This window comes from Gossypium arboreum, chromosome 3 (genome assembly GCF_025698485.1).
Source record: "Gossypium arboreum isolate Shixiya-1 chromosome 3, ASM2569848v2, whole genome shotgun sequence".
Taxonomy (NCBI): domain Eukaryota; kingdom Viridiplantae; phylum Streptophyta; class Magnoliopsida; order Malvales; family Malvaceae; genus Gossypium; species Gossypium arboreum.
Window position 1 is genome coordinate 137,323,875 of NC_069072.1, and position 13,304 is coordinate 137,337,178.

Here is a 13,304-nt window from a genome sequence, read left to right on the forward strand (position 1 = left end):
TAAAAATATAGGTTATTAAAATGATGAAATTATATTTTTATTATCATAAAAATATATAATTTAATTCCGGTCCCCTCAAAATATATAATTTACACACGCCACTGTTTGATTATTCTGTCAGCCACACCAATTTTTAAGAGTACAAATGTATGAAGTTTTTAACAAAAAGGACCAATTTATTCTTTTGATCTAACATATAAGAACTAATTTATCTATTTTTTAAGTAGAAGGAGCAAAATATAATTTGACTCTTGAACAGGGCCTCCATGATACTTTTAGTTATTCAAAACCAAAAGTTTTCAAAATTCATTATATAACAAGGTTAATGCAAGGCAAAAAGACAGTAATCTTAGAAAACCCTTTTGATATTGCAATGGAAAGAAACATAAAACTATGAAGAACAACATGCGTACTTGGTCTTAGATTGCTTCAACTCATCATCATTCACTAGGCTTACCCTGTTGACACTTAACTCGGCTTTGTACGAATCCGAACTCAAAACTTTTCGGCTCACATTGTTATAGATCTCTCGGATAACGATCTCGAACGCAGTCCAGACATTGGTCGAATCGAGCGCAGACGTCTCGATGAAGAACAACCCTTCGGATTCTGCCAAGCTTTTACCTTCGTCTAAGCTCACTTCCCGTGTGTTTTCCAAATCGCATTTGTTCCCTACCAGCATCCTTGCCACTGTTGTATCCGAATGTGCTGCAAATTTTGATTCGTGATAAACAATGTGAAATAACGTATAAAATCTAAAAGAAGCATGGCATATGTTATCAGTAGCAATAAAATTACAAAGGTTACAAATAAAAAATTGGGTAAATATTCATCTAATTATTGGTATTTTTTATGCCACTCAATTATGAAAAATTATAAAATAGTCACTGGACTATTCGATTTTATCTCCTTCTTTTATCACCAATTATTAAATGACTAACAAAAATAGTTTTAAATTAACATAATAGCAATTTTAATCCTCAATATTTATACATTATATCAATTTAATTTTGATTTCAAAAAATTAATCATCAATATTTATACATTGTGTAATTTGATCTTTTATAATTTTATTTTCTCTGTGACATTTTAATCGAAAATAAAAAATACACAAGTACAAAATTCAATATTAATATTTAGAACTGTACTTTTAACTTGACTCAAACTTTACTTGGTACATGGTAGAAACGAAGATAGTGTACAATATTATTATTTTTTAAAAATAATTTTATTATAAATTCTGATTATATTTATTTTTTTAGTATAATATCTAAAATTGTTTATAACTTCTATCCAATTTATGGAATATAGTATGTTTTAGAATTCATATCTCTGCATTAACAATAATATTTATGTAAATTTAGTTAAGAATCTAAATGCATTATTACCCTTGGTTTTCTGATTGTACTTCAACAGGAAAGCAAACAAATGAAAATCGGATACTATTGTTTCAAGAGGTCGAAATCCCAACCATGCAATTCCGAGCATAAAGCCAACAAGGAAAAAAAAAAAAAAAACTTTCTCAGTAACCCAAAAACCAGAACAAGAGCAAGAAGAAGAAAGAAGAACTTACAGTTAAGCTCATCAAGCCACCGAGCAACGTTATCGAACGTAGCTCTTCGGCTAATATCATAAACCAACAAAGCACCGAAAGCACCCCTGTAATAAGCCGATGTTACAGCCCGGAAACGTTCTTGGCCCGCGGTGTCCCAAATCTGAGCTTTAACTTCTTTTCCATCGATTTCAACGCTCTGGGTTTGAAACTCAACTCCAATGGTTGCTTTGGAGTGAGCGTTGAACTCGTTTCGTGCGAATCGAGAAAGGAGGTTGGATTTACCGACGGCTGAATCTCCTATTATCACTATTTTGAATAAGTACTCTTCCACTGTTTCATCGTCTGACATTTTTTTTGGCTTGTTTTCTGGCTATGGGTGGTTCCTTTTTTTCTCTTTGGGATTGTTTGGGTGGTGGGAAAATGAATGAAATAGGATTTAACGTAAAAGTAAACAGGGGAGGGAAGAAGGAAGAGGAGAAAGTTGCAGAAACCAACGGTGGACCTGGTTCTGTAATGGGGAGTTAATTACTAAGCCCACGCGCTTGTTATGTTTTTTTTTTTTAATTTTGAAAATAAACTCTTTTCATAATTTTCAATTTTTCCATCACATTAATACTTTTTAGTACATTTATACATATTTTACCAATAGTTTCTTCCTTTTAAGTCCCTCCTCTTTTCATACATTTTAAAATTTAATTCTTATTTTTATTTATTGAATATTAATTTTATTTATTTTTAGATTTAAAATGTAAGTCCAATGATTAATACAGTTAAAATTATGTTAAGTTTTTCATATTTTAAACGAACTTGTTTATCCTGTATGGTTTACTTTTCTTTGTCATTATGGCCCTATTATTATTATTTTTTGGATCACTTCGATCCTCAACCTTCAAATTTTAGTTGAATTATTTCTCTTTGGGTAAAAAAATTGATTGAAATGCAAAAATTTTAATGATAACGATGTGATAACCCACGTAACAATTTGTGTATACTTAATAAAAATTCAAAAAAATACATAAAATTAATAAAAGTTTCAATTATCTACGTTAGTAATGAAGTACACGTGAATTTTCATGCAAACTGTCACGTCAGTAACAATTTAATCAACTATTTGTCCAAAGAAAAAAAATAGACTAAAATTTGAAGGATGAAGATTAAAATAACAAAAGAAATAAATATTAAATGCTAATTTTATTATTAAAAGTTCTATCAAAAAATAAAATGTGCTTATTTTGATGTAAATTAAATATAAGAACAATTCGTAAATTTTCTAAATATATAGAAATATTTAAATGAAAATGAAAAATCTCCACAATTTTTGTTTCTTAATGTTTGTATGAATATAATAATTTATGGCATATATAGATTTGAAGAATAGAAAATGATGTAAACATTAATGGGCACCGCAAGTGGAAAGATGAAGCGCGTGGGGGAAAATAAAGCTTTCCTTGAGAAAATTGTAACGGATGTGAGAAAAAATGGCCGTTGAGACGCGCGTCGCTATAAAATCCAAGCAAAGCATTCACTTTAGAATTGAATGAGATTGAAAGAGAACAAACCTCCCCACATGTCTTAACCATTACCAATTTACCTTGCCAACCAAATCTTATAAAGCCTAATCAATTTAGCATCAATGCACATTTTTTTTTCAATTTTAGAATCTATTAATATTTATTGATTGAGTTTTAGCTCGATTGATACGGGTATTATTGTCAATGTAGGAGTACGTCGGTTCGAGTGTGCTGAAACATATTATCCTCCTATTTATGAGTTGGGAAGGAGCTATAAGTCGTTCTAGACATTATGTCTACCTATAATCCCTCTCCAACCCATAAATAAGAGGATAATGCACTTTAGTGCACTTAAATTCATATTCTCCTATATTGACAATAATGCACATGCCAATCGAGCTATAAGAGTGGTAGTTGAATTTATATTCCGTCTCCTGGTTAATACTTTAATACTAACACCGTTAGTTTGTGTTGACGTGACAGTGATGATCAATTCAATGATTACACATGACAACTTATAAATTATATAATATATAAAATTAATATAATATATTATATTATAAACTTAGAAAATAAACTGACCCAGGATTAAACTTTGATCTTCACCTATATTTTAGATGGAATTAAATTTTTTTGCCCAAACATATTTTTCGGGCTTAATATTTATGCTTAAATTCTTTTAATTTTCCTACAAACCTTTGGAGTTAGATAAATATCTCAACCTTTAAATATGTCTATTTTTCTATATCATTTCGAGTTTATTAATTTTTAAAAATATTTTAGTGTAATTTTAAGTTTAAAATAAATAAATATTTTAAAAACAAGTCAAATTAAACTCAAAATTTAAGGTTGAATAATATTAAAATTTTAAAATTTAATTTTATTCAAAATTCAAAGATTATAAACATGTACGAATTAAACGAACAAGTAAAACCTTACTAAAAGGGCAAAAAATTCAAGTCATATCAAAACCAGTAACAAGTACAATGAATGGTGCAATGGGAATTGAGGTAGCCAAACATGGCATGATCAAAGAGGGGGGACCAATGGTAAAAACAAATAGATTTTGAGAGGTAAATAGATGTGTGGGCATAGAAATGACACATAGCTTTCTAAAAACTGACCAGACACACCTTCCCAACTTGAATCAAATATACAAAAATCATCATCCAATCTTCTTCTCCAACCCATATTTCCCTTACCACCTTTTTCCCACAATGCCTGTATCCACTGCAACACTAGGCTCAGTTTCTTTCCTTTCCCAGCTCTTCAATCCCGATGTTTCCTCATTATCTTGTTTCTTAAACCACGCAAAGCTCTCCACTTTATACTCCAAACCTTCCCTTCTCAAAAAACCTTCATCGTCATCATTATATAATCTTAAAGTCTCTGCTTCATCTGCTTCAGCTAATCCCAAGACTGATAACTCCCAACAAGCTGAAGCTGCTGTTACTGCTATTCTTGACAACTCTGTATCCACTGATGAGATTAAACCAGCACCAGCACCAGCACCAGCACGGGTGTGTTTTGTTTTTCCCCTTTTCTTTAATGAGTTTTTCATTTTTATTCAACTTATGATAATGGGGGATGTATTTTTTTGGTTGTTCAAGTTCAGTGCTTTAATACGTTGTATATACAATCTAATACTTAGTTCCTGCAAAGAAGTAGAGGTCTGCTGATTGGAAGGCAGCTAGGGCATATTTGCACAGTGGGTTCATCTATGGAGGTAGAGTTGAAGGATTTAATGGTGGTGGTTTGCTGGTTCGCTTTTATTCTCTTGTGGGTTTCCTTCCTTTTCCTCAATTGAGTCCTTCACATTCTTGTAAAGGTACTGTTTTTATTGTTGATTTGCTCTCAATTTGGTTATGTATTTTGAAATTTGAAGTCTCAAATTTCCCAGTCTTTTTGACATTTTGAATGTAGGTTAAGTAACATAGGAAAAGGGTAAATTGCATACTTGCAAATGTGGATTATGGAATTGAGAAATGCTTGTTCTTACTTTCTAGTAAAATATCATATGGTGGGATGTTTTAGTAGACTGATTTGTATGCTTTAATTGAACATGTGATTTGTATGCTTGTTGGTTTTAAGTACTTAGATTCGAGTCCCGTCATGTGCATGCATATGTCACGTGCGAGTTTTGTCTTGTTTTTTTTTCAATTCTTTATTTATCCTGCTTTGTATTAGTTTGATTCTATAGTATTAAATCTTTTGTTTGTACAAATGAGGCCTTAATCTAGGATAGGGAAGGGGCTCAAATCCCACTCAATGTTTCCTTGTAAGAGTGATTACATGAATTAACTGAATTAAACGCGAGGTTCAAATACCTTTTATACCTTGGCATAGATTTAAGATTGAATTTCTATGAAATAAAGTAATTTCCAGTCCTTTTGCCTTCTTAGCCTTTCTGCACGGACTTAAATGCAAAGAATATCTCAAGATTTTCTTTTTTTTTTATATTTTCAGTCCTTTTTATGATAGCACTGAAACCTAATCTATTACCATTTTTTTATGACAACATATGATGTAGAACCCGACAAAACTATCCATCAGATTGCCAAAGGTTTGGTTGGTTCAATTCTTTCAGTGAAGGTAATGACTTTATGTCTTTTATTTCAATTTTAACCTTTGCAATGTTAATGTTCTTCTTTCATTTCATAAAACATCCCTTCGATTTTAGTAATTCAAGTACTTCATCTAATTACTTTAGGTAATCCAAGCAGAAGAAGAGAGCAGGAAATTGATATTCTCGGAAAAGGAAGCTGTATGGACAAAGTTTTCTACACAAATTAATGTAGGCGATGTTTTTGAAGGAAAGGTCGGTTCTGTTGAGGATTATGGTGCCTTTGTTCACTTACGCTTCCCAGATGGTATTTTCGGTCTTTGATTTGTATAGCTCTCGTTTTTCCATTCCATTTCTGCATTTTGTGAACTTTATTATTGTATAATTTCGATGCAGGACTTTATCATCTCACCGGACTAGTTCATGTCTCCGAGGTTTCTTGGGATTTAGTTCAAGATGTTCGAGACATCTTGACTGAGGGGGATGATGTTAGAGTGAAGCTTGTTAATATTGATCGGTGAGTTTGCTCAGCTTCTAGTGTTAACTACATTATCGAATGAACATTCGGACATGTGTATGAGAGAATACGATATTCCAAGGATACTTCGAATATGTTATTGTTGCGATTTTATGCAGGGGCAAGTCGAGGTTAACTCTATCGATCAAACAGTTGGAGGAAGATCCACTGTTGGAAACATTGGATAAAGTGATCCCTCAGGTTCGTGATTTGAACCTATAATTGATGATCTTCAACTTGAATTTTAGTTTCAATTCCATTGAGAATAAATGGATTTAAACTTCTCAGGAAGGTTCGGCTGATTCTGATTCCTTGACTACAAGCAATAGTAGTACCATTGAACCGCTTCCGGGGCTTGACGCAATATTTAAAGAGCTTTTGCAGGAAGACGGGTATGCTTTCGTATCCTTAATTGGGTTGTTTTTTACAAAATCAAAATCTTCATTAATGTTGTTTCATTTCTGTAATATTTATGTTCTTAACCAGTATAAATGATGTGCGAATTAGTCGACAAGGGTTTGAAAAACGGGTAGTTTCTCAAGATTTGCAGCTTTGGCTTTCAAATGTAAGTTACTCTGTTCTTGATCAATACATGTATACTTTAAGAAAAACGAAAGTCCAGACAATATAACATCGTTAATTGTTCGATCATCTGGTTGCAGGCACCACCTAGTGACAATATGTTCACCCTCCTAGCTCGTGCGGGAAGACAGGTAAATCCGTCATGTGATCATTTCGGTTTTTTTGTGTCGAGCTTTTTCGTGTTTAATTTAGATTTTATTTCGAGTTCAGGTTCAGGAGATTCAACTGGCAACATCCCTTGATCAAGAAGGTATCAAAAAGGCTTTACAGCGAGTACTGGAACGTGTTCCTTGATTCTAATTTTCACTGCGACTGCTGTTTATCATTTCAGGTTATTTATCCAGTTTTTATAAATTTTTTTTAAAACTTGTAATCTTGTTTTCCACTTTAATGTTTATTTTGTACAAAAAGTTATAGGAGTGGAGCACATACTCTAATCTATATGTGCTAATAGTTTATATCATAAACATTGATCCACATTCTTGGTGTTTATTTTGTTTAAAAATTAAAAGATTTAGTTTACCCAAAAAAAATAAAGAATTTAGTGCAGAGATCCGTTTATACCGGTATAAAACTTAAGTGATTTTACACTATTTCTTAACCTTTTATACTATTAGTCTTGTAACAATCTTAAGTTACGGAAAATTTTACACTAGCATAATTGGATATTTCCCTTATATTATAATTTGATTTTTGTTACCAACAAGTGTTGGGTGTAATAGTAAGACACATTATATTTTCAAGGGGAGACTTGGGTTTGAACCATAGATGACATTGTTAGGAGGGACAACTACGAACTGTAAAAGAATTGGTCTCTATGGACGGTAAAACAGACTTGGAGGATACCTTGAATATATAGAAAAAATTTATTGTTGAGGGGAGGTCAACTTTTTTCGGAGAAGTTTTCAAAGTGTCATTTATTGAGAGTCGATGGACCGCTTAATGGGTTTATATTATCTTCATTCAGGTTTTGTTTTTTGACTTTGTGGAGAGCACATATGTTTGAGGTGATAGATTCACATAACATAAGCGTCTCATAAGATTGTGCGTGGCACACAATCACTTGCCAAGTAAATGTGAGGATTTATGCCACCACTTGATATAGCTCACATTTACTTGGCAAGTAACTCTGCGTCACGCATGATTTTGATTGGAAAATGCACTTTTGCTATGTGAACTAGTCTCTTCAATCAATTGGACTCTTCGCAAAGTCGGAAGGTCAAATCTTTGATTAAGGACAATATCAACCTATTAAAAGGTTTGTCAGCTCTCAATGAAAATATTTCGGAATTTTTTTCAAAAAGAGTTGACCTCCCCGTACTTTATATTAAATATAAATTTCAAAAATAAAATAACAACTTTTAAAACAAATAAATATTGAGAAATATAAATCAATATCATATTTAAATATAAGTTAAAAAAAAGAGAGTAAAATACTAGTCTATTTACATGTTGAATCTGGGCACCTTGGGGCTTGCAAACACAAGGTGAATTGCATTGAAGTTTATGTTTTGGGACGTTTTTCAATGCTCAAGTCTGTAAGAATAAATTAGATGATGAGAGCCAAAAAAGAAAGAACAGTGATTCAGAGGTAAAATAAATCTTTTAAGAGATGGTTATACCGCTTTCCTTATACTCGAAATTGTCCATTCCGCGAGATACTCGAGAGCTGTCCCTTTGCTTGTAGTTCCATTGCAACTTGTTTCATTGTAGGTCTTTTCTTTCCATTGAGATACAAGCATCTTTTTGCTAGCTTAGCCACCGCTACAATTTCTTCTTTTGCATTAGCATTCATTACCAATGGATCAACAACGTTGAGTAAGGCATTCTCCTCCATTGAGAGTAGAAAAAAGTTTGCCAAGCTTCTCACCACTTCCTCTGATTCGCTTGAGGAGATGGGTTTTTGTCCTGTTATAAGTTCAACAAGAACAACTCCAAAACTATACACATCACTCTTTTCTGTGAATTGGTTTGATCGAAAATATTCTGGATCCAAATATCCAAAAGTTCCTTGTACTCGAGTGGTTACATGAGTTTGCTCAAGCGCAATTGATATTGAAGTTCCGAAATCTGACACTTTTGCTTTGTATTTATCATCCAATAGTATGTTGCTAGATTTGATGTCTCGATGATAAATAGGGACAGAAGCAGCTGAATGCAAGTAGGATAAAGCATTTGCAATTTCAATTGCAATTCGTAAACGTATTTCCCAAGTCAATGGGAACTCTTCATTTGGCCTATGTAGGAGGTCATATAGTGTCCCATTCGGGATGAACTGATACACCAACAAAGGGATTTTGGTCTCTAGGCAACATCCTAAAAGCTTAACCACATTTCTATGGTTAATTTGTGATAAAATTATCACCTCATTAATGAACTGTTTAAGCTTCTTATCATCTAATACCTTCTCTTCAACCAATTTAGACTTTTTAATAGCCACAATGTTGCCATCTGTCAAAATTCCTTTATAAACAGTCCCTTGACCGCCTTGACCAAGAATTCGATTCTCGTTATAATAATCCGTCGCCTTTTCCAACTCCTTTGAAGTAAAAACTTTAATTTTCTCAACCTTACCTTCATTGTTGGACAATTGTTGTTGCAGTAGTAAGCCTCCGTTTCTTTTAAAGTATTTCTGCTTCAGCTTGGTATTGTTTCTTCTTTGCAGAAGTTTGTGCGATTGCCATGCACCAAGTAGCACAAATATTGTCCCAATACTAGCTCCGCAACCTGTATTGTATGAAAGACATTATTTATTACTGCAATATAGAGTAAATATATAAAAACACAAAGCATATATATATAGGTATATTAATATGATTCATACTTTCTGCCAATAAGTGAATTACCATTAACTAAACGAAAACAAATTGGTAAAAAGAAAGTAAATTTAATGCATACCTACGATAATGGGCAAAATTTGAGATCTTTTAGGGTCTTTTGTCATGATACTTGGACTTATGGGTTTGCATATGTATTCATATCCGGCTGGACATGAGGAGGAACAATTGTTTCCTTGAGTATTCAAACAAAGCATATGACAGTATTTATATTTTAAATAGTCACATTCGCCTAATTCTGTCATTTAAAAAATGAATAAAATTGAGTTAGATCTGTGCATGTTATTTGGAAAGGTCAAGTGCAAAAACATATGATTAATACAATACCTTGGCATACATCATCAGAATCACCATAGGAATCCAAGTGGCAAACACATAGATGTGTTTCGCTCAAGCTTGCCCAACAGTATGCACCATCAGAGCGACACGTGATGTTTGAACCTTCTCTCAACTTACACAGCCCACGTTTATGTCTGCCCCATAGCAGTGTTGTGGGGAAGTATGACCGAGCCTGCTTACTTGTGTCATTGCGGTTTGGAATTATTCTCTCTAGTGAATCAGGGTAACGTTGATCAACAATGAAAGCAGATCCACATAATCTATTGTTTTCAATACTAGGATAAATCTGTGTCACTTTTGCAGCAAAGGAACTGAGATTCGGAGGAATATCTGCAGAGCACATAGCTTCGGAAGTCATGTTGTTACAATGTGGTTGCGCACACCAAACAATAGGATAATCATCCGTTGGACTACGAAGAAAAGCCGCCAAACTATCGCAACCTACAGACACAAATCTGTTGAAGACATGTGAGAATAGAAAGGGGGTGCCTGTTAGGTTGACACCAACCACATTAGTTTCTCTGAGACAATTGATATAAACTACCGAATTGTTAACGAGAACTATGCGTTCGGAAAATGACACATCCAATAATTGCAGATTGATGCTACTTATGAAAGGCCTTGACCCATCAATTGTTTCTTTGCAAGTTACTCTGAACCAGTTATTCATGTAACATCCCACTTCAATTCCCAATGGGAATGGAATACCAATATTCCCACATCTTTCAATGCATCCATACTTGTAATTTAAAGGTATAGTTGGTGATTGAACTGGAGGAGGTGGATTGTCAGCTGGTTTTAATTTTTGGCATATCGCAGCTGCATAGCGAAAACAAAAGCACCAATTAATATATAACATTTTTAATAAACGGAGAAGTCATTAGCGACAAGATGATAGTAAGTGCTGACCTTCCGAATTGCATAGGACGGAATACCACATCAGCGTTGCAGGAACATGCGTCGTATTAATACTTATATTGTAGGGAAATTGAGGATCTACATCTGATGATTTCAACCGACTAGAATCAAATATGAAAGCAGATGTACATCTATTGCTCCTAGGATTAGAGAACTCTATACCTGTAATATTTGTTGTATAGGAAACAAGATTATAATCAGAAATACTGGCATGGCAGCCACCTAATTTAGAAATCAGGTCGCCACATCTTCGTTGAAGGCAGACACTGGTTACATCAGCAGCTTGATTATTGAGATATACAATATTGCTGCAACCTACTGACCCGAATACGTTGTATTCAGTTGAGAAGAAAAATGGACTGTCTGTAAGGTCCACGCTTGAAGAAGCTGTGGTACCATTGTTTCCTTTATCACCGCAATTTATGTAACTTACCGGATTGTTGACGGATACGGCGTTTTCAACCGGTTGAAATTTACCAAGTAACTCCAGATTGATGCGACTGATGAAAGGTTTTGGCCCATTAACGGTTTGGTTGCAAGTGACTCTAAACCACGAATTGTTATAGCAACCAGTTTTGATTCCAAATGGCAACGGAATTGCAACATTCCCACATGTCTCATGACAATCAGAATTGGCTGCTCGGATTAGCCACGAAAGCTGCAGGATGAAGTAAAATACCAAGCTAGTGTCCATTCTCTCTTAATTTCTCCCACCACCTGTTGTTAATGAAGATTTTGCTGGATCAATAAGTCGATAATTATAGTCGGGGGGAAACTGGAGTGGATCTAATTGAAGGTTACGTTCAAAGAAATTTTTTAGCTCTGACGAGGTTACTCTCCGTTTTCTACGTTGACACCATTAACGCATGCACTAGTCGTGCCCCATTCGGTACGTTCCTCCCTCGTGTAAGCAAATTCATGGTTCAAAGATATTTCCATTGACTTAAATTTTTACCGACAAAACATTGAGTCTGGTAGGGTTAAAGTAAATGACCTTCTGCCAAGGGCTAACCTTAAAGGTGGCCAAGCTCAAAATTTTGGAATATTTTATTTTATTTTTAAAATTTTGGAATATTTTAATTAAATTATTCTAAAAATTTTGGGAAATTTCATTAATCTTATAAAATTTCTAAAATGTTAATTATACTCATCAATTTTTTTATAAAAATCTCATTAAACTTCTAAAATTATAAAAATTTAGTTAAACCCCAAAATACAGCTATGTAATTTTAACATCACAATTTATTTTTATATATGTAAAAGAGAAAATTATGTGTTTAAGTCTATTTGAACCAATAACTTAATCTGTAATTCATAAATTAATTAATATTCAGTCAATTTTAACAATACAATTTTAAAATATATAAAATAAAAAGTAATCATATTCAACAAATCAAAATAACACAAAATTATAAATTTGTCAAAATTTATCAATATAATACAAATGTAGAATGATTATTATTTGATAAAATGATGGTGAAATTTTCTTAACTTCACAAATAGAATCAAATAATGACCCGACAAATAAATTTTCAAATTTATATAATTTTTATGAAAATAAGTTTTATAAAACATGTCACATACTTCAGAAATCAAAAGGTATAATAATTTATTTGGTCCTCCAATTTTGTATCGTAAAAAGTCATTTTAGCTTTCTATTTAAGTTTTCACTTTTTTTAGCCTTTAAATTTGTGTTATTCATCAAATCATCCTAAAATAATGTTTATTAATTTTGTTGATGTGTCAAACACGTGGATTGTCATGTGAATGCCACATCATCAATTAATTATTTTTAATTTAAAAACTTCAAAAAATATTAAAAAATATAAAAATTAATTAATTACTAACACATTAATTTTTTCATTCATTTTGAAGATGATTTGATGAATAATACAAATTGAAAGAATAAAAGAGATGAAAAGTTAAATAAATAACTAAAATATGTTTTTTTGTAAAATTGAAGAGGGAAATGAAAATTATCTACATATTTAGTTCCTCATCTCTCTTGAATTTTCTTTAATCTCTCATTTTTCTTTAGTCAATGGTCAACTCTATGACTAATACACAAGTTGTCTCCAGATTGAAATGGAGCTTGAATTAAAGATTGTGAAAATATAATTGATTGAAAACAAAGCAATATAGTTTTAGAAAGTTAATTTTGTCATATTTGGGTTACTATTTTTTATAAGATAGTTATTATATGTATTGTTAATTGAATCTTAATTTAATTAATATTAATATTGTTGTTAATGTAGAAATAGGTGTGTTGAAATGTATTACTCTTCTGTTTATCGGTTGGAGAGAAATTATGGGTAGTTTTAGATATTATGTAAAAAAGAACAACTATAATCAAAAGAGTTTTATTTGTTCTAAAAACTGCATGCAAAATGTTGCTACAAGAAAAGTCGGAACCAGCTAAGCTACTATAGCCAGCTTTCCATGGTTTTCTTTTCATTTTTCTTCAGCTTCAGCCTTCACCATT

General features: G+C 32.5%; 3 protein-coding genes across 6 annotated transcripts; 1 reads left to right on the forward strand and 2 right to left on the reverse strand.

The window, feature by feature from the left end:
- Positions 1 to 243: 243 nt before the first annotated feature.
- On the reverse strand, positions 244 to 2,096 carry LOC108462876 (ras-related protein RABA5e-like). 2 transcript variants are annotated; one of them, XM_017762785.2, is made up of 3 exons: positions 1,574 to 2,096; positions 1,389 to 1,442; positions 244 to 708 (listed from the first exon to the last, which is right to left on the reverse strand). In XM_017762785.2, the coding sequence occupies exons 1-3, from the start codon at positions 1,902 to 1,904 to the stop codon at positions 392 to 394; spliced, it is 702 nt and encodes a 233-aa protein (XP_017618274.1). In that variant the 5' UTR covers positions 1,905 to 2,096; the 3' UTR covers positions 244 to 391. The 2 variants fall into 2 exon arrangements, with proteins under 2 accessions (XP_017618274.1, XP_017618275.1); XM_017762786.2 differs by lacking the exon at positions 1,389 to 1,442 and having other exon boundaries at positions 1,574 to 2,080.
- A 2,062-nt stretch (positions 2,097 to 4,158) lies between these two features.
- LOC108461639 (uncharacterized) lies at positions 4,159 to 7,302 on the forward strand. 2 transcript variants are annotated; one of them, XM_017761540.2, is made up of 10 exons: positions 4,165 to 4,586; positions 4,735 to 4,894; positions 5,597 to 5,658; positions 5,777 to 5,936; positions 6,026 to 6,146; positions 6,266 to 6,347; positions 6,435 to 6,538; positions 6,633 to 6,711; positions 6,809 to 6,859; positions 6,939 to 7,302. In XM_017761540.2, exons 1-10 carry the CDS (start codon positions 4,284 to 4,286, stop codon positions 7,020 to 7,022), a joined length of 1,206 nt encoding a protein of 401 aa, XP_017617029.1. In that variant the 5' UTR covers positions 4,165 to 4,283; the 3' UTR covers positions 7,023 to 7,302. The 2 variants fall into 2 exon arrangements, with proteins under 2 accessions (XP_052882019.1, XP_017617029.1); XM_053026059.1 differs by having other exon boundaries at positions 4,159 to 4,586; positions 6,809 to 7,302.
- An 803-nt stretch (positions 7,303 to 8,105) lies between these two features.
- LOC108462562 (wall-associated receptor kinase-like 8) lies at positions 8,106 to 11,700 on the reverse strand. Of its 2 annotated transcripts, XM_053026058.1 has the most exons (5): positions 10,814 to 11,700; positions 9,893 to 10,723; positions 9,627 to 9,803; positions 8,351 to 9,455; positions 8,106 to 8,264 (listed from the first exon to the last, which is right to left on the reverse strand). In XM_053026058.1, the coding sequence occupies exons 1-4, from the start codon at positions 11,514 to 11,516 to the stop codon at positions 8,359 to 8,361; spliced, it is 2,808 nt and encodes a 935-aa protein (XP_052882018.1). In that variant the 5' UTR covers positions 11,517 to 11,700; the 3' UTR covers positions 8,106 to 8,264; positions 8,351 to 8,358. The 2 variants fall into 2 exon arrangements, with proteins under 2 accessions (XP_052882018.1, XP_052882017.1); XM_053026057.1 differs by having other exon boundaries at positions 8,106 to 9,455.
- Between the last annotated feature and the right edge of the window lie 1,604 nt (positions 11,701 to 13,304).